The sequence below is a fragment of the Fundulus heteroclitus genome, chromosome 15 (genome assembly GCF_011125445.2).
Source record: "Fundulus heteroclitus isolate FHET01 chromosome 15, MU-UCD_Fhet_4.1, whole genome shotgun sequence".
Taxonomy (NCBI): Eukaryota; Metazoa; Chordata; class Actinopteri; order Cyprinodontiformes; family Fundulidae; genus Fundulus; species Fundulus heteroclitus.
Genome location: NC_046375.1, coordinates 27,732,804 through 27,754,145, shown reverse-complemented (window position 1 = coordinate 27,754,145; position 21,342 = coordinate 27,732,804). Strand labels below are relative to the sequence as shown.

Genomic DNA, 21,342 nt, shown 5'->3' with positions numbered 1-21,342 from the left:
TAAAATCATACACCAAATAATATTCTAATGACATATTAAAATTATAGCCTAATTGTATAAAAAAAAGTCGAGTCTTTTTCTCAATTTCCGAGTCAGAATGATCTGAATGTAGGAGTCCGAGTCCAAGTTCGAGTCATCAGTGCTCAAGTCCAAGTCAAGTCACGAGTCTCTAAATTTAGCTAATGACTCGGACTCGAGTTCGAGTCTCGGACTCGAGTACTACAACACTGATAAAATATATAAAATGATGAAGGGGAGAAATGACTTACAGATAATTATTAACTCAACCCAGTGCATGGTCAGTCAAGCCGTTGTCCCATAGTTTCTGGCACAATATGCCTTGATCAACAGTGTCAAAGGCCTAAGAAAGGCCAATGAAAGGGGCAGCACAATGTTCTTTTTGCATATAAGGCCTCTATAATGTAATTTATTCATCAGGGGTTACAGTCTCTGCTTCCAGTAGAGGTGTTCAGGTATTAAGGTGTCTTATAAAGAAGTGTTAGCAGAGTGCACAGGGACATGGATAAAAGGATCAGGGCTTTGTGTCAAAAGAGCATTGATCTGGTTTGTGAGGATAGTGAAGAAGGTACCGAGTTGTATCCATAAATTACAACCTTCACCTGTGGTAATGAGATATGAATCATGACTTAAAGGATGAGAAGAATGAGATGTCAGAAACAAAATATGTCTGCCTTAGAGGGTGGCAGAGTCATCTGGGTGGTGGCCCCATGAGGCCCTGGAGGCTGGGACTCGGAATAGATAAATAGATAAGTTGATTGATTTATAAATCTCTGTCACAGAAAATGGATTGGCTTCTGTATGACCGTCATATTTGTTTTTTGATTCTGAGTCACTTACCATCATATCTGATATGATCATATCAGAAAAAAATGAAGGTGTTAGCGTGAGAAGTATTCAGACTCAGACTCAGACTCAGACATACTTTAATGATCCCAGAGGGAAATTACTTTTCAGTCTTTATGAAAACTATTAAATTTCAGATTATAGGAGAGCTGTGTGCATTTTACCACTGAAGTTTCTGTAAAACTCTTTGGGTGATATTATTATGCACTAAACTGAAGTTGCCCTCATATTATGTGTGATTGTCCGTAGAATGTCACCCACTCTACGCTGATAGAGAAAGAATGTAAGGCTGGTGGGTTCCTAGGTAATCGTCTATTTATTGAAACTGCTGGTGTAACTGTTCCAACATGTCTGCCACCATGAGCAAACATGATACAAGTTTGCAGCACAAACAATCGTCAGACATGCAACATTTTTACAGCTTTCTGCACAGTGTTTTATGTTGCAGGCAGACTGTCTAAGAAGAAAGAGGATATGTTTCCTCTTTAATGAGTGATCCTCTGATCATACAGAAAAAGCAAGGAGATTTCTATTTATATCTCAGGGTTAAGATTTTGTTTTGACTGACTCTAAGTGAAATTGATAGCCATTAATTCACATAATTCATTGTATTATTAAGCTACTCAACGATATCTAATCTATACTTGAATTAAGTAAATGAACAAACAAACATATTCAAATAAATTAAAAAAGATACTTCATTTTTTTCTACTATTATGTGGAAAGCTCCGAGCTGGATGGGGGTGTCTGGGTTTCCCTCTCAGACCTGTTAACGGCCATGACCCGACCTTTGACCAGTGGGAGACAATGAACGGACAGATGTTTAGGAACTTTTGAGGAGCTGAAGTTTAAAAGGTTTCTTTTATGTGGTCCTGAGGCACAGAGCTAGTTCTGCGTACATATGGATGAACACGGTTTTCAGGGTCTGCTTGTTCATAGTGTGTAGGTGGGATGTTTTCATGGTTTGTGATAACAGTTTATGGTTTTATGATCTTTTTTGATCGAATATCTTGTAAAAACAAATCAGTCAATCAGCTCATATTACCATTTCCACAGGAGTCACCAATCTGTCCCGAGGGCAGTGACTCATGTCCTTGGAGACTCATGTTGCTGCTGTCCCATGGTATTTGACACTTATTGATTACTTCATAGAGATTGAGCCACACCTCTATCCAAAACCCCTTCTCAATTAAAAACTACTTGCTTTTTGTAGGAGTATCCATAAATTCCCTGTGCTTCTCCTTCAGCCGGACAAACAGCTGTTAACACATATAACTAACTCTCAGTTTGAATTCAGCACACAGGTTAAAGTAAAGCTCATGATTTGATTGTAACAATGAATATTTCGTTATCAGAAACCTCTGACAGATGGGAAGATAACCTACTCTACTACTACTATCTACTCTGCAGAAAGACGATAATATGATCCCTCTGTTGGAGGATGGCTTTAAAATAGATTTTTATTTAAAAGGATTCAAACTATGGGGACATGTTTTCATGTTTTTCTTCAACACTCTTGGTGGATAACAAAGGATTACGGTCCTCAGCTACCAATATGCTCAACTCCCTTGAGTGGTTTTAAACAGCCACTCACCTTGTTTTAGTACTCCTGAAAGATGGAAGCAGACATTTCTGGGAACAAAAGCTGTTTACCTCTTTGTCGTGTGCAGCTCTTTGTAGCAAGACAGTAGCTCTTGAGAGGTTTTTAGTAGAGATGCTCCACTCAGGGATTTGTGCCAGATTTCCTACTTCCATTTTTTTTTTTTTTATATGTTAAACTGACACATCTCTATACTGATTTTAACTGATGCTAATTGTAAGAATGTAATATAAACAGGGGAAAAGTCTTTCAGCCGTTAGTGATTATTAATTGCTTATATTAGAAGCAAAGGATACAGTGACTTTGCCGCTATTGTGTTGAAAAGAAAGGTTGGAGAGCAATGACTGTGATTGATGATTAGCCAGATGCAGCTTAGAGTTGGCTGATCTTAATGGGCTTATGATGAAATTGTTTAGTGATACATTGAGGCTACTGGAAATAGAGTTTATATTTGAAAATGTCTGTAACTTTTTTTGTCAATGATCAGCATGAGTAGTGTAAAAATCTGTTCCTGTGTGTATATTCCCTCGAGTAGATCCTTCATCCTTACCTTAACTTTGAGATTTCCCAAATGGTTTTAACATTTCCAAATCCAGCATGTTCTGTAACGGATGCTGAAAGCTCAACAGATAATTGAGGAACATATTGTAAGACGTTTCCTGGTATCTGCTGAGGTCTTCTGGTTCTTTCACTCTTTTCTCACTTCTGTGTTACAGCTTCCGTACCATAGAGGAAGATGTTGCATTGACTGGTGGGAAAAAATTAATTGAATATTGTTTTTGTAGGGGCTGCACAGTGGCACAGTGGGTAGCGCTGGTGCCTTGCAGCAGGAAGGTCCTGGGTTCAAATCCAACCCTGGGTCTTTCTGCATGAAGTTTGCATGTTCTCCCTGTGCATGCGTGGGTTCTCTCCAGGTACTCCAGCTCCTCCCACAGTCCAAAAACATGACTGTTAGGTTAATTGGTCTCTCTAAATTGTCCTTAGGTGTGAGTGTGTGCGTGAATGGTTGTTTGTCCTGTTTGTCTCTCTGTGTTGCCCTGCAACAGACTGGCGACCTGTCCAGGGTGTACCCAGTGGACGCTGGAGATAGACACCAGCGACCCCGCGACCCCATGAGGGATTAAGCGGTTGGAAAATGGATGGATGGATGTTTTTGTAGGGTTATACAGTGTGCTTATGTGCTTTTGGCATCTTATCTGCTAACCTAGGATAAAAAAGAACAGCCAATGGGCGCAGAGCACGTACCTAAACAGATGTCTGCATGTTAAAACCAATTAAATCTCAAACAACAAAGACACCTTTAAGAAAATAGCAGGGATACTAATAGATGGGAAAATCATATTTACAGTATATAACCTCTTAGGGGGAAATTATTGTCTTCTTTCTGTTCTTTGGTAGTTAACAAAGTAGCACATTGCTGCCTTTTATTAAGCTGCAGGTACACGGAGTGGAACACTGACTCAACTAAGGCAGACTTGCAGGAAATATGCTAAGACCCTAACAGTTAGGGCTGGGTGATATGGCTTAAAAATAAAATCTCTGATTTTATTATACCAAATCCCATTAATCAATTTGTTTTCTCCTTTTCGTTTCAGAAAAATAAATTCAATAAATAATTTTAAAACACTTGCTTTTATGTTTTCATCTGGGAGTTGAAACTATATACCAGTGTAACTAATCATCCAACACAGACCAATAAATGATGTAGGCATTAAAGAGACTTCTTATTCTAGAAATACCCAAGCATGCCTGAACTTTGCGGATCATTTCAGCATTGATCTTTCTTCAGAATGTATTTATTGTCAGACCATTCAGCCACAACGACATGTTTAGTATACTCACGATAAGGCTTTTAAACCCTAGTATAGAGTACTAATGGTCAAGCATGGTGGTGGTAGCATCATGGGTTAGTTTCTCCACCAGTAGTACTGGTACATTGCACATTGTGGACTGACTTTTTATGTTGCTTAACTATCTGAAGCAGGTTGGATGGTTGTATAATGGTTTGAAATAATACCAGGCCAATGAACTGCCTTGAAATATTTGAAACCTCAATTCGCTCTCTGCCTTACTCTGATTAGCTGTTAGCTTGTTGGCTCAGATTCAGTTTCTGTTTTTGTAGCTACTATTGAACCTGTATACAACAGATAAGATCGTCTTAACCGCTTCTACAGAGCTTCCAATTGAAAAATCTGGACCTTGCCTTTTAGTTTATTGTTTATTTTAGTTGCCCACAGTCATAGGCAGCTTTATGCGCATCATCCTATAGATCAACATAAAGAAATCTACTCCAGCACGTTAGATATAAATAATATATGTGGTTACGTTTGTTAGTGCAGACTATTTCCTGATTCTGTTAGATTATGCTGGATGAAACTTGACACATTCTAAGTAGCGTTTCAACAAGCCCTCAGCTTTCGTTCCTAGACCGCGCTAAATAAATGCCTTTATTGTTTTTACATTGTTCTTTCATCAAGAGCAAATATGGGTAATTATTCAAACCGTGTCTCTTTATTTTGGCATGCAAGTCTGTTTTTTTGTGGTTGCATTTCTTTCTGACAGCATGATTCCAAGCATAGTTTTAATTCTTTGTGGGCATAGGTGTGATGAGAGCTGGTAGATCACACCCTTTCTACACAAGCAGAGATAGGTGAAGTTGGCACAGACATGACTGCAATGCGGAAGTTGGTTTTAAAACGTTATTACTGCTAAAGAAAGCTGCATGCTGGTACGGTCATGGACTTTTACACTAAATGATATGCAGAGATATCAAGCTCATGTTCAGCAGGACTCAGTGATTCAGACCCCTTCTTTCTCTAATGTTGCAGGCACCAGAGTTTGGTCTTCCTCAAAAACATCTCTGAGATTCACGCGGCTGAACAAAAGAGTCTTTGTGGCATCCAGATCGCCTCCACACTTTGTTTAGCAAACAGTCCGGTTCAGCAACCAGCTAGACGCAGGAACGAGAGTTGAGTTAGGGAGAGTGTAGGGAGCTCGGTTTGATGGCGCTGGAGCTTTTATTCCTTATTGAAGTCCTTCCTAAGGTTTTGACAGTTAAGCAGCAAACACAAAGTCTTAGGCTGGCTTAAGTAGATTTCCTGCTTTCATGTATGGTTTTCACCCATTTATTTGAGGTCTGTGTTTTACCCTGACTCTTTGCAGACCAACATCTAATCTGATCTTCATGCATTATTGTACTTAGAGACAGCTAGAAAGACACTTGACTCAGGGTTCACAACTAGTATTTCATTAGTTTGACAAAGGTTTGATGTTAGCTGACTGAATGAGACGGTACCTCAGAGGAAACCAAGTTGAAAAGCTGCACCTCTGCCCTCCATCCACCAGTGTCTATGACCTGAGGGTTCAGGAGGATCTGATTGGGACCTTCAGAAAGTGAAGATGATGTGTTGTGTAAATGTTGTTGTAAAAGAGGAAATTAGTGGTCTGTGGAACCTATAAGAAGTCCGGTGAAAGAAAGCAGTTTAAAATGATGTCCCTTTAAAAAGTTAGCTTCTGATTGCCCTTATTTTTGCTTTTTTCCAAATTTTATGTGTATCGATGAAGAAATCTGGAAGTAATCCTCTCTTAAATCTCTGCATATCTAATCCCAATACACAGCAAACCAGGTTCTGAAAAAAAAAATCTTCATTTCAGAAAACTTTTTTTTGTGTTACCAAAAACATTTTCTGAATGTGAACGGAAGGTGCAAATTGAAATTGAATTAAACCCAGTGACCTTATCTTTACACATTCTGGGTCTGTTTGATTATGGATAAATAATAATCCGTATTACTTTGGTCAATATTTAAATCACAATCTGGTCATTTCCAGAGATGGCTAGTAACTAGGTTACATTTATCCAGTTTCGTTTGCTTGAATTACTTCTTTTTAAAGTACTACTAGGAGTAGTTTTGCTGCACTCTACATTTTACTTCTAGTTGAGTAATCTTATTTTGAATATCTCTAGTTACCACCCTGAATAAGGAAAAAACCTGTTCAAACAGAAAATAACACCCAAACGCCCACAGATCATATTGAAGTGACATTTCTGGTTTCTGCGTTGTTTTGCTGTTTTCTTTCTACAGGGCCTGCTGGGCCATTTTCATGTTATGTTCATGTACTGCAGACATTGTAACCAGAAGTGCTTTGCCTTGTTCTAAGATAGATAGACACATTACCTACTGATCTTTCAGAAGCTGATTTGGCAAACTGTTTGTTTTGTCAAAAATTTCTTATTTTGTAATTATATTATTTGTTTGTATAATTGTTATTTTAGTCTTAAAATTTTACCTAACATTGTTTTTTTTTCTGATTACATAATTTTCTAGATATTAAATAGGATTTTATACAAGGGACTTTGTACAAGTACTGTTTACACAGATTTGTTTTTTTGTTAATGGCTTCTTCTTGCTTTCCTCTTTCTGCCATCTCGTCTTGACTTTTTAAATCACAACAATCCTAAGGGGTTGATGGGTCTAGCCTCTGAAATAGGTGCAAGGCTGCATCAATGGAGAGATACAATGAATAAGAGGCAACTTAAAAAGCAGAATGTGGCAAAAATAATAACATAAATATTTTTTTTTTTTTACCATTACATACATTACCATTTTTTTAGATGGTTGATCCCCCAGACCTTGAACATTATATTTCATAAAATATACTATCTCATTCACAAAAGCCAATTCTCTGAGCTATACGGGGAGCCAGTGTAAGGACTTTAGAACTGGCATGGTGTACTATACTTTCTTAGTTTTAGTGAGGATGCGGGTAGCAGCGTTCTGGATAAACTGCTGCTGTCCGATCGACTTTTTAGCCAGACCTGTGAAGACACCATCACAGTTAGCAATTCAACTAAAGATAAACACATAAATACATTTCTTAAAATCCTGCTGGGACATTTGTCCTTTAATCCTGCAGATGTTCTTCAAGTGATAGAAGGGTAATTTGTAATTGCCTCTGAAGGTTCAGGGTGGAGTCGATCACTACAGATACCATTAATATACCGTGGTTAACATTCCCAAACACAGTGCTGAGGTCCAATAAAACCAGCAATGTGGTTCTTCCACTGTCTGCATTTATACGGATGTCATTAAACACCTTGACGGGGCAGTCTCTGTTTCTGTGCTCACCAAAGAAACCTGACTGGAAGACGTCAGAGCGGCTGGTCATTATCAAAAAGGCATTTGACACAAGTTTTTCAAGCTTACATATAAATGAAAGATTTGAAAAACCCTGCTATAGCAACTTGTCCAGATTGTGCTTTTTCAACTGTGGTTTGATAATTGCTGTGAGTTTATTATTTAAATCAAATCCGACGCCATTACAGACAAAACTGTCTTAAAAAAAACTGTGGGTAAAATATCTAAAGAGGAGGAGGAGGGGCTTAGTTTGTGAGTAATTTCTTCAAAGCTTTTGTGATTGATTTGGTCAAAATGTTTTATTTTCTCCAAATTTGTTCTGACTGGACACAATATTGATACTGGACTTGATAGTGATGTACAGACTACCCTTCAAATTTGTGAATTTTCTCTGGAAAGAAGTTAGCATGCCCTGGTAGAGGGAGTTCAGATGCTGCAGACATTTGTTAAACCTTAGACTATGGCAACCAAGACACAATGACTTCAGAAAAGAAGGATTCCCTTGCATTTGTCGGTCAAGTTTTATATATATATATATATATATATATATATATATATATATATATATATATATATATATATATATATATTATGTATTTCTTTATAAGTGTCACAGTGAACCTGGATTCCAGTCTTTCCCCACCTCACATTGATTAAGGATCCCAACATTTTGACTTTTAGTTCCTCCTATTTTGGTGTGGTTTTATGCCCATGGAGCTTTTTTCAGCAGCTCTTTCCTGGCTCTTGCGCTTTTTTGAGAAGTGAATAACCTGAATTGTTTCTTTTTTTATTCCTTTCAGTTTGGTTAAGAAGACGTTAATCCAAACTCTGGGGGCCCAAAAATACATCAAATATGACATTTCATTTTTTAACTGATGATATAGTCAATGCTCCTCTTACACCTGCTCATGGAAGAAATCGTGGGCAACAATAAGGGATTGCGTAACTCAGCCCACTGAGGTTTCACAACTCAGTTAAGCTCTGCGACAGAAACAATCTGCGTTTAGCTAATGCTTGGGTGAGCTGTGTAAATCCCCCGGATGTCCGAGATGATCAGTCTGGTGGAAGCTGAGTTCAGTTGGGTGGACGGAGCTTAGCACGGATGGAGGGAATCAGGTGTAGAGACACCAAACACTTCCTAATCTTGCAGTAGTTTCAGGAAGGAAACTGTCATGTTTTTTTGTTTGTTTGTTACTTAAATATGCAAAGATAAAACATCTTGTCTCACACATAGTGTTGAACGCAGTACAGCACTAAACATTCTCAACTGGTAAACAAGAAACCAGGATAGATTCTCTTAAAGTCAGCATACAGTCATGTTGGAAACTGAGGCTGCGTCCCAATTGTTCTAATTATAGCCCCTAGCTCTAGTTCCTTTACGTTTCAAGCGGTCAACAGTAAGAACACTATTGTGGGTAGGAAAGGAGCTTCGTACTGCTATGCCGATTTCCGACAGCTTTTAACTCCAACACAAAGTGCGTGCTCTGCTTTTTCTCGACATTTTTGTTTAATTCCATGAGGTAGGCTGTGCTCATATGTCATGTCACGCAAAGGATTGTGGGATTCCTTATCGCTCCTTAGCACCAGTAAGGAACATAGCAAGCTCCCTGTGCTAAAGGAGCTATGATAGGAAGCTTCAGTCTCCTTTTCTTACCTCCTTCCTTACTGACTGCACTATTCGGACTGCACCTTTCATGGCGACCGATGACGCACTTACCAATTAGACCTTTTCGGATGCAGCCTTAAGGTTGCTTTATACTTGACGCACGTAGGTTCCGTGCAGAAATGAGTCATGCGGACACAACGTCTGCAGCTTTTAGACGGCTCCATACATTGCAGCCACAACTGCCTTAGGGCAAACCGGTAGAAGCAGGGAGGGTGGCAAACATCGGTGGCACCGGGCCATCTGGCCAACGCTAACATGCAAAGCAGGTGAGGTGTGTTGCCCAGGGACACATGTCTTAGATAATTGGAGTAGGGGAGCCCAAGCTCCTGCCCCACCATTGCTCGGTATCACTCCATGTTCCTTGTCAGCTTTAATCTGTGTCTTGGCCAGATGACTGTTATGAACGATGAAAGATTTTGACCCCCGTCACACTAAACTAGACACGACAGACCTCTTTTGTCTCTATATTTCTTTATTTAGGTGGCTAACCCTATTGTTATACAGACTTTGAGTAGGTTGTTATAAATGACCTTTAATCAGAGATACTGTAAGTCCTTGACACATCAGCGTGTTTTTCTGATGGTTGCTGGCCCTCCCATGGGAAAAGGTGAAAGAGTATCTATGGACCTTATCTAAAAATATTCCTAAACTCCAGTAAAGCAAAGCAAGCAGCACCCTTCTCATCTTTCTGCTGTTTATGTTAGCCTGGCCCCTCCACATAGTGAATAAAAATCAATATGCTGCATGGGGAAGCTTTTCCATGTACATTTATAATCCGAGTAATAAATGCCACCAATAAATCCTGCCTAACTCCTGTTAGCAGGGCTGCTTATTAATACTAGTAGGCCTTATGCAGTGTTTATAGACACCAGCTGTTGATTAAATGGTCTTTATAAATTGGGCTGGGGATATTAAGGCACTGTTAGCAGGATGAACAAGATGAACATAAACTCTAAGTGTTTGAATATGAATTTTTTCTGATATCCTGAACACAGATTTGCTGTGACTGGCTTCCAACCCAGCCAGCCTACCAGCCATCCAGACATGCTCTCCTCGTGACCCCCGGCTTTGTTTTGCCAGTATGGTCTATGTGTTGCAGTTATGTGTGCTTTGTCTTCTGGTTTGCACTTTCCCTGCTGTTCCTCTGGATGCCGTGGTGACAGCAAGAAAGCCGACTGTGGTGAAGAGAGGTTCCCTTCCAGAATGATTGAAGAAGAGTATACTGTGTTGGGATAAAGAGCAAAGATTCTGCAGGCATCATCACCTAAATAGAGTTATTTTTCCCGGCAGTAAGAATATTAGGGATGTTACGGGCACCGCCATCTTGATTTGCTTGATTTCCTCCTTCAATCCTAGAGAGCAGTAGTAACGCAGATCGTCACTAGGAGGCGAGGAACCACGGAACCGAGATAGCGTGATGTGTAAACGGTCGTCAGAACCAGGCTCGGCTTGGTTAACTGATCCAAGCTCGGACCGAGCTCGGCATGGATCGGTTTAACAAGGGTAGTGTAAATGGGGCTATTGTATTTAAAGATCCCGCTGGTGATGGACTTGTGTAGCATGCATGCTAGGGCTGGGCGATATGGCCTAAAATCAATATTCCGATATATTGAGCAGTTCACCTCGACAACAATAAATAGATTGGACAAGCTCTGCTAAATTATCTCAGATAGGTTAAATGTAAATATGGTCCCCTATGGAGCAACCACGCTTTTGATCAACACTACACAACATTTGAAATTTCCTCCATTTTTCTCAACCTCACTGTCTCTTTTACTTCTTGTTATAGACTGGACGGGGTGGAGCCACGTGACTACAGACTATCCACGTACCACTGCGTCTTAAAGGGTCCCCACCGTTACACAGCCAAAAAAGACAAAAACAACTTTTCAATTAGTTATTTCAATATCAAAAATATTGACATGGGTAAAATGACGTTGGTCAATGTTGTTGTAAATTTCGGTGTTGTTTGTCGCCCAGGCTTAATGCATGCTGCGAAAGTTATTCACTGATTGCAATCAGCTGAGTTTCCTTTGGCAGAAATGACTTTACCAGTTGGCATAATAAACTCCACCTGACTGCATTGTTTGGGGGCTGTAGAGTGGCACAGTTGTTAGCACTGAATAATGGCCTGGGGTCTTTCTGTATGGAGTATGCATGTACTCCCCGCGCGTGTGTGGGTTCTTTCCAGGTACTCCACCTTGGAGTACCAAAAAACCTGGTGTCTATGTCTGAAAAACCTGACTGTTAGGTTATTTGCTAACTAGATGTGAGTGTGTGTGCATGGTTTTTTGTCCTGTGTGTCTCTGTGTTGCCCTGTGATGGACTGGTGACCTGTCCAGGGTGTACCCCGTCTGTCGCCTAATGACCGCCGGACATAGACACCAAGGTCCCCCATCGGCCCTGCACAGATGAGCAGATATAGATAATGGATGGATGGACAGATGCATTGCTTGATATCTAAGATGGAACTAGGATGTATTTAATAAATTCACAATCTATTTGTATGATTGAGTAATTGACATATTTCAGTATATAAACAGAACCTGTTTTTCTTGTAAAAATGTCGCGAGTGTTGTGAATAAATTAGTGGTGAATCTGCAGCATTTAAATTAGCTGAATTAAGTTGAATTAAGAACTGAATTGATTAAACCGTCCATGAGGACTTTGATCTGTACAGAAATACAGATACAGGGCAATGATCAGACACTTGTTGGAAGAAACGTTTGAAATGTAGCTTTGATGTAGCTTCAAGCTGGCTCTCTGGGTGTGGAAAATCAAACTAGTCCCTGTTCATAATCAGCTCTAGCTTGAGCCTTGGTTTAGCTCTAGGGAATTTTCCTTAAAGTGTTGTGTAAGTCTTTGGGTTTTACTTTCCCCTCTGCTGCATTTCCACCCGCCTTTATTGTAAGTTTGACCTTCATGAATTGAATCATTGTTTCTGAATTTTGTAATTCCCAGGGCATTTCCACGCTCTTTCACAATGGCTTTTGTGTTGCGAAAAGCCTCGGTTTGTGCATGTGTTGTTTTACCTCCTGGTCCCAGAAGCACACGCCAAATACAGAGCAATGACTGGCACACATTTGGCTTCTCGTACCCTGTTCCAGGATAACAGGTGTCTACAATCAGCCCACAGTGTAAAAAGGACTTCTCCTTTTAAAGTGCAGCACTGCACCAGATGAGTGGCCTTTCATCTCAGAGGTAGAAACATGGAATGATGAGGCTTTATCTTCACTGCCCCAGGCTGATAAGCTTTATTTATTCTGGCCCATGTTGACAATTGCTCCAAAGCATGCAAATCACTGTGCAAATAGGCCACAGTTTTATGTTAAGGGTGGTGGCTATCCAGCCTTAAAACATGGTTACCATGGGAAGAAAACGTCTACTAAACCTCACGATTTAGGCTTCTCTAAGAAGATCACGCTTGGTAAACCGTTAAACAATTCAGTGTTGCAGTAAAACAACACTATTTCATTCATTCAATCTTTCAGTAATATGTATTATTTCATTCCTTCTGCCCAGTCCCACACTGTTATACTCAGAGCCTGTAGTGTAGTCAGTAGTTTTTATACAATAAAAGCACCACATATTAGCTGCTAAACTGGCAGCCTGCTTCACCAGTGGCCACTGCTGTTTTCAGGGAAGAGCGTTACTTTGCCCTGCACTGGGTCTGCCTGTGAGCAGCGGCAGGCACGGAGCACTCTGCATCATCGATCCGCTGCTCCGCCAGCAGCGTGAGAGCAGCCATTGATCAGTCCCGGAAGCAGGCCGGTGCAGGACAGCCTGTTTTCTTTCTCTCCGTCACACTGCTCCGTCAGTGTGACGCGAATCTGGTTCTGGTGCAGCAGTGAACTGGTGTCCGTAAAATGTAGAAGAATGCAATTTTGTTGACGTCCTCGTTGCATGTCGTCCGTTGAGTGCTCCTTTCTCACTGCAGAAATCCTGCTCAGAGGTTATTCAGCAGCATTCAGGCAATGGGATTCATTCTCAGATCATTTATTTATGACTTACTGTCCACAGTCAGAATAAAGGTTCAGTGTTGCAGTGAACACGACTGTGACACTGCAGTGAGGGCGAGGAGATTCCACGGGAAAAACTATAATACAATAGAAGAATCTGAATGGACTCACTGATACAATATGATAGTACTTATTTGTTTAAATCGTTACCTTTATGGTATTCCTAGGTGACTGGTAAGGATTTTGGTTCTTGATGTACAACATAACTAAAACATGGCTGTATCTGTTTGGCTGTAAATAACTATTAATAATTGTCAAAGGTCAAAATGACTTAAGTCAAGCACAACCGAATTATCAGAAATGAATAGTAAAACAGCTCTCAGTCTCTGTCAGGTACTGTTTTATGAATACCTGCCTGGTGAGGTGTGCTGTCATAGAGCGATAGATGGAGTCATTTCGTGCACTTGTGCTCTCAAACAGCAGGTACGGCACACATGTACAGAATCAACACAAACAATTTCTTTCCAAGTGCAAGTATTTTGAAACAATATTTCAACTCCCAAGTTAAATGACTTTTGTAGACAAAATCTTTAACTAAGCTAGTAACAATCAACTAAAGTACTCAGTGAAAATGAAAAGAATAGGACGAACTAAGAAACTACAGAAAAAGAAACAGATTATACAACTGAGAGCACTATCCAATACATGGTGCAGTGATGTCACAGTTCAGAGTAATTATGTATTTTTAAGAAATACCTTTTGTTTCGAGCACTTTGGAATGCGGTTAAGTTAGCTTTAAACTAGTTAAAAAAATCAATCAGTCTGTGTTCAAGCAACCAGTTCCCAATACAAAGCAGGAGGGACATGTGTTGAACATTAAACTGCACTAATCATTTGCCAAACTCAATATATAATTGTTTGTATATTTTTGCGTTATGCAACATATTGGATTTTCATTAAGATTTGAATAATACTACATGCAGTCTAACAAATATTAGTGAGATTTCCCCTCTGTAAGCCGTGCTGGTGATTGGCATTCTTACCTGCACTGAGCAGCCACCACCAGATTGTTCCTGGCGTGCCCTCAGTCCCTCCACGCTTAAAAGGACCCTAACGGTCTTTGCTTAATAGTGCATGAAACATGGAAAAATTAAAAAACATTTCCCACCCAGTCCACTTTGGCCAAGGCTGCATTATAACCACATGATAATAGCCTGCAGCAACGTTTTGTTGGTTTGCGGTAATGTCTCAGCTACCAAACAAAAACTCTCCATTCCATATCGTAGTATAGTGTGTTGTGTAAATAGGCTGGAGTCTTTTACAGTGTTGAAAATGTTTTCCACTGTGCAATATTTATTTACTCTGGTATTTAGTGTTTTTTTTAATCTTCTACTCTTAGTGTTTATTTAGAGCTAATTTTAGATTAGACTAGTTTGTTCTCGTTTAGTGATTTTTCATTGCTAATAATTGTGTGTAATTGTCTGTGTGTATGGCACTGTCACACCCATATGTACCCATTATAGGACGATAAAGGAATTCTTATCTTATCTTAATGTAGACAGGGGACCAACATTGCAATTGTACAGGTATAAAGTGCATAATAAATCAATTGAACTGTATTTTCATGTACGTTGATATCTAATCACCATGATCTTCAGTCCCCTGGCTCAGTCATTCCAAACATTGGTCAAATTGAAAGAGCTGATTAAGATAAAAATGAAAATGACTGTTGTAATCATCAGCTGAGTTTTAGGTGTAAGCCTGATATTTTACCCCTGGCGGCTTGCAGGCTTCCCGTCTCTCTGATGGATGTTGTGTGTGTGTGACGGGGCTGACAGCGGCTGAACTTACGGTCCTACTCTCATCCAGCATGTGTCCCTCAGAGTTACTAGTGGTGGCACTGTGATGGGGCCATATACCCACTAAGCCCTGGGCTCATTACTACAATGCTCCATTATAGCCTTTGGATTAAGGCTGTAATCAAACACTAACCCCACTTCTACAGCCAGAGGCTAAATCCGAATCTTGTCTACAATTCCAGCCTTATTTCTCTGGGTTTGCCCTTCCTAGCCCATTTTAAAGTGATATGCACCATATTCTGATGTTAAATGTCGATGTCGAAGTCTATATGCACAAAGAAATTAACGACTAGGAAATCTAGTAAAAAATTAAAACCTTAGTGAGTTTTTAGTTTTTGCATTCTTTGCACCCTTTGCACAGTGGCACCATAAGAGGCGATGCAGCTTCTACTAGTGAATAATTCATCGTCATGCCAGGATTCTCTGGAAAGTGTTTAAACTGTAGCTCCCATCTAACTGAGCCAGCCTGCATCATGGAGGCCTGTCTAAATGCAGAGATTGATCCTGCACTGGCTGCGATGGGTCAGAGAATGACGCAGACTTAGTGAGAGTTGTTCAAACCAGTGAAGCGTTACAAAACTGCGGCACAGTGTGTAGTATTACCCAGGATGGAGTTATGCAGCTCTCTGACTTTTTACATCCAATCTGTCACTCAGCAGCACATGAAAATAATGTCTTTTTAATGCAGTCATTTTATTGGACTGGGTCAACGTGGTTGCAATCTCTTTGAGATTGAAATAAAGCTTTTGCAGTGAAATGTCAGGATGTTCATTCATTGTTCAGTAATCTTAGTTTGCATGATTTATAAATCAGCTCTTCAGTTTCTGCTGAATGTTTGTGGTTTATATATATATATATATATATATATATATATATATATATATATATATATATATATATATATAATAATTATTTGATTATATATATATAAAATAATTATATATATATATATATATATATATATATAATAATTATTTGATTTTAATGTTTTATTTTATTTTTTAAATTTGTAGTCTACGAACATGAACTCTGTATTTGTCAACAAGATTTGAAGAGTTCTATCTGTTTTATTTCTTTTGATATTTGTATTGTTCACTGAAAAATTCTTAATGTCGTGTTTTTAGGATAAATTTTAAGATCTGTCAAGGGACAACAGATGAAAAATAGCCTTTTAGCTAATTCTGGTGCATTTGCAGCAATGCTAATTAATGTACACTGTCCCTGTCAAGTAGATGAATTAAAAAAAAAATTACAAAAAAGGCTATATAGAAATGAGAATTGCTCTTTTCGTTCGGAAAAGTCATGTATCTTTTTTATCCAACCAAAAAGTTCAGAGTGTATGAATACATGCTGTACACCAGCATATCTTGTTGTGAGTAAGTGTGATTTAAATCTTTCAAACAACAAAAAATCTGTAGCCAGAGCCACGGCCTGCTCACTGAGTCACAGGATTTTTAGTGAGCTCATGGAAACCTGAAGCAGGCGGTCTGCGTGAGGTGAAAGGAGCAGGTGCAAGGCAGGAGCCTGCCGATTGTTGTTTGTTCTGCTGCTCGGGCTGGTTATTAACTTACTCTCTAACTGAGGGAGCAAGCAATGGGACACAGTGTTTCACAGCTATCGCTCTGCTTTTCTTCAAGTCTAAACTTCAGTATTTGAATCCACTCATCTAGTCTGAGTAGACAGATACACTGAAGAGCAGATGACATTGCATATAAACATGAATAAATAGAAGTCACTGGCTTAAATGTACTAAATCTAGGTTTATGGCTTTCCTTATCTCAGCATTAAATGATGCATGTTTAGGTAATTATAGGAATCTAAATTTTAAGTGACTGCAATATTTTCACAGTAGTCGATATTTGAAAAAAGGTAATTTATATTATGCTTTCAAAGGGTATCACTTATTTATTTTCTTTGCAGAATCTTCACATATTTCTGCTGTGTGTCTTCCAGCTGTTACGAGAACTGAAGCACCCAAATGTGATCGCCCTTCAGAAAGTGTTCCTGTCCCACAGCGACAGGAAGGTGTGGCTCCTCTTCGACTATGCTGAACATGATCTGTGGGTAAGTCTCTCTGCACCACGGCCGCATCACGCCACAGTAGTGATGTCAGCCGAACCCACGCTCCTTATACAGGAACGGTGACCATAGGTCCAGATGTTTCAGACCGGGATTTTGTCTGCATTTTCTTGTGCAAGTGTTTTGCTAGTCAGATAAATAACTCCTGTAACATCCGAACACAGAGAGAGGTGGGGTAAGGCCTTGTAAAGTCCACTGTCTGAACCTTTGCTCGCTTTGCAGCACATCATTAAGTTCCACCGTGCCTCCAAAGCCAACAAGAAGCCCATGCAGCTTCCCAGAGGGATGGTGAAGTCTCTCCTGTATCAGATTCTGGATGGGATCCATTACCTCCATGCCAACTGGGTGCTCCACAGGGATCTGGTAAGCAGCTTGACTCACTTCTATGCACCAGTTTTCCCTTACTCAGCACACGACAGGCACGGCACACACTTCATCCTGCTGCTATTGCCAAAGGTGGCAACGCTGCAGAGATGTCACTACTTGGCACGGTGTCATACAAATGTGGATAGAAATGTTAAGAAACATCTGCTGCCTGCATCTGAGAAATTACACCAAAAATGAGGAAATACCTGTGCTACACATTCGTAGCGGGTTTTCCGTGACGCGGTTTACCATTTATTCTCATGTCTTGGTTTTTACTGAAAAAAGTGAAAGGCAGCATGTGTCGAGTAGTCGACTGCATTGTTTGTGTTTAGATCAAAACTTGATTCATATATTTATTTAGATATATATTCTCAAATCCTAGCTTAAAAGTCTGGTTGATAAAGGCAAGAGTTTGCAACAGTGGTGAAAGAAAATGCTTGTGCACAAAGTATCCATGTTGAAGCTGACAGCGCCAAGGAAATCCTCGTTCACGCAGCAAGATTTGAATATTGTTGGCTGATTTTCACCCCCTACACGTGACAATAAAAAAATCACAGATATAGTGGATTTGCTCGTACATTATGTGGTCTCCGGTCAAACAACAAGCTCAACACACCACAGAATAACAGCTTTCACTCAGGAACATTCAGAAAAATCTCACGAAAACTCTCAAGATCAAACGTGAGTTCAGAGTAAATAAACATGGACGACAAGAAGGAACAATGGTGATAGTTTGTGGACTAATTATAACAGAGAAAAACAGAGTGTTTTTTCTCTCCGTTTTACCGTCGCCTCATTTTCTGATTGGCTACATATCACATTCTACAGGCTGCGTACTTGTTTTTTCCTCAGGGAACACCACATTCTAGGATATCGGGCCAAGACAATCCAACATGTTGAAAATCGCCGATTTGAGGTCGAAGTGGTCCCGATGTCCTTCTGAACGGACTGGATCACTGTTAACACACAACACACGGCAGGAATATATCTCATATGATTATATTAAGAGACATCACAGTAATCAGGGCATCCTTACCATTGTAGGAAGGGGAAGATTGGGACAGAAATCGGGCTAATTATCCTGCTGTAAGAAAGCCTGCATTAGTCACTAGGTCAGCTAGGATAGCTGACTATTTCAGACCAAAACCAATAGAACAATACAGTCCATATTTTAGTTCCCTTTGGGATGGTTAAAGTATCTTTGAATTCAACTCAATTGAATTCAGGGATCTTATACATCTAACATAAAATCACTGTGAAAGGCAAGAAAAGAACTAAAGGCCATCAGAGTACTACAAAACTCTGGCACTCTTCATTGATCAGGTCTATAGACGCAACAAATTAGAGTCCGTGTACTTTAAATGCTGGATGCACATGAAATTATCAGCATAATGGAACCATTAGAAACCCATTCATAGCCCATTGTGTCTAAACCTGTTCTTATAAATTAGGTTTCATTTTAATTAAGTGTGCAGCAGCCATGTTTTATCTTGAAAAGACATGCATTAATTATGTATATTTTTTGCTTGACAGCGAAAGATATGCATAATTAATATGTATAAGTGCCCCAAAGCATTGTTATTAATAACATTCTACCCATAGAGGAAAATTGTAGAAGAAACAAGTTTTCTTCTAATTTGAGTTAATTGAATGATATTCTACAGTGAGCATTAATTAGCCTTATCCAGCTCCGCTCAATGGAAAAGTATTACTAAAACTGAAGGACTAAGGGCTGGTCCAGTGTGTCAGCGCAGCCATCAGAGCAGTGTGTTTGCTACAGTGCAGGTGTTGTTTTGTCTCTTTGTGTTCTTTATTATAAATGAGATAGTGTGAAGGAGTGGGATTGTTGTGTGTGGGGAGCAGAACGTCCTGAACTCCGCCATCTAATCTGACTTCAGCTCACCGGCGCTTCCTGTGAGATTCTTCACACCTCTCCTTTCCCACACGACTCCTTTTGTTGCTGTTGTTAACGGGAGGTTTCGTTCCCTTTGAGTCTCTGACAGAAACCACAACAATCTGCCAGGATTAAACTGAAATTGTTGTGTGTGTGCACTGGGCCTTGAGATGTAGGCTGGGTTGACGTGCATCGATAAAAAACAAATGTTATTGGATAGTTAGGAGAGGTGTAGCGATGCTTCCTGCTAACAAGATGAGACGCCACATACCTTGGGTTCACATGAATGGCACAACGTTTATGACAATATGGTTGGGAAAAGTAAAAATCCATATTTTTCACAAAAACAGAAAGGGTTTCAGAAAACTACAACTGTTTTTTTTTATAGAATCTGTAATTAGTTTAGAACAGTGCCTCCCAAAATTAGGGTTCCTGGATTTCATGTTGAGCATTAACAAATGTGGCGGATTGAGGTTTCCTCACAAATCAATCCATAAAACAAAATTATATTGGTTTAACTGGTATAATGGTATATTCATCATATAAAGAAAGCACTTGCATATAAAAAAAACCAATACATTGGTTGCTGTGTTCTCATCATAGCTATTTGACTTAGTTTCATAAATCTTATTCTGTACTGATAACTCCATGTTTTGTATAGAATTTTCATTTTCAAGTTTGACTAGTTGAAGTACTTCAGATCTTAAACTAGAGGGGATGTGCGGTGCAGATACCTCCTCACCACCTCGGTAAAAGAGAACATCCATTTTCTGTGATCCCCTTCGGCACACTTGGAAAATTACGTTGCACATGCTCACTATCAGTTTTCTCGCTAAAACCCTCAGAGGCTGAGAGGAAGTGGTAAACTGTCAGAGAAAATATGGCGACAAACAAATGTTTATAGGGAGTCATCATGCCAGCGCTTATTTTAGGACTCTGAATGAAGGTGAGCTAAAACGTCTGTAGTTGTACTATTCTAGTTCACGACAATCACAGCATTCCATTCAGAGGAATACAGTTTCCAAGAAAGCCTCAAAATTAAAAACATTTCTACCCTTTTTTTGTTCTGTGTAATTTTTCCTTTGTCTGCTGCTGACCACCTATCATTTCAGGGGCTTCTTCAGTTCTTATGTCACTGGGCACTGTTGATCGAACCAATAAGAGGTCAACGTTTCTTGATTCCATCAGAACAACAGGGCAACTTAGCGCCTTCCTTTTTCACTTCAAAATAAGAGCTTCTTTTTCATTCAGTTCAATTTTTCTTTAATATGTTTCCGTTCTTTAACATTTAATGTTCACCTTGTTGATCTGCACAACATCTTAGTTGATAGATCTTTGGTTTCTTAATGTGCTGTCTGGGTTTAAAACCCTGGTGCACTAACCAGGATTTATACCATTGAATTTCTGTTCCACGGCACATTTGCCCATGGTTAATTAACTGGACTACACTGCACCCAACAAACTAGAAAAAGAGGGTAGTGATAGGCTCAGATATTCAGAATACTAACAAGTGCAGGAAATGGAAATGAAAGGAATGCAGGAACCTTGAGAAATACCAACGGCTGTGAGATAGTAGGCTCCATGTGCAAAGTTAAGAGACCACGCTGGCTTTATTTCCTGCTGAACCAGTTCCAGCGGCTGAACTGATACTAGTGCGTCCTTAGCACCAGTCCTTTTGTACCCTTCTTCCTCTGTATTGTCTTTAGGATTGAAATCCCTGGAACAATCTCAGCTGTTGAGAATGTATCTCCATGCATGGATGCTGTTTCAGTGCATTTTCTTGCTTAACCCTGTAGATTTTATGTAAAGCACTGCCTAGATTTGTTCCTTTACTTAAGCGTTTGGTGAGGTTTAGAGGTGTGATGTTTTTGTGCAGCTCTACCATGTTGTACTTAAGAGCTATTATAATAAATGTGTG

At 39.6% G+C, this 21,342-nt stretch overlaps 1 protein-coding gene across 1 annotated transcript in view; it reads left to right on the top strand.

Moving 5' to 3' along the window:
* cdk19 (cyclin-dependent kinase 19) overlaps positions 1–21,342 on the top strand; it is a 62,763-nt gene that overhangs the window by 12,608 nt on the left and 28,813 nt on the right. The window contains exons 3-4 of the mRNA XM_012878271.3: positions 17,039–17,149; positions 17,387–17,527. Of these exons, the coding sequence (XP_012733725.1) occupies positions 17,039–17,149; positions 17,387–17,527 (252 nt within the window). The remainder of the gene's footprint in view (positions 1–17,038; positions 17,150–17,386; positions 17,528–21,342) is intronic.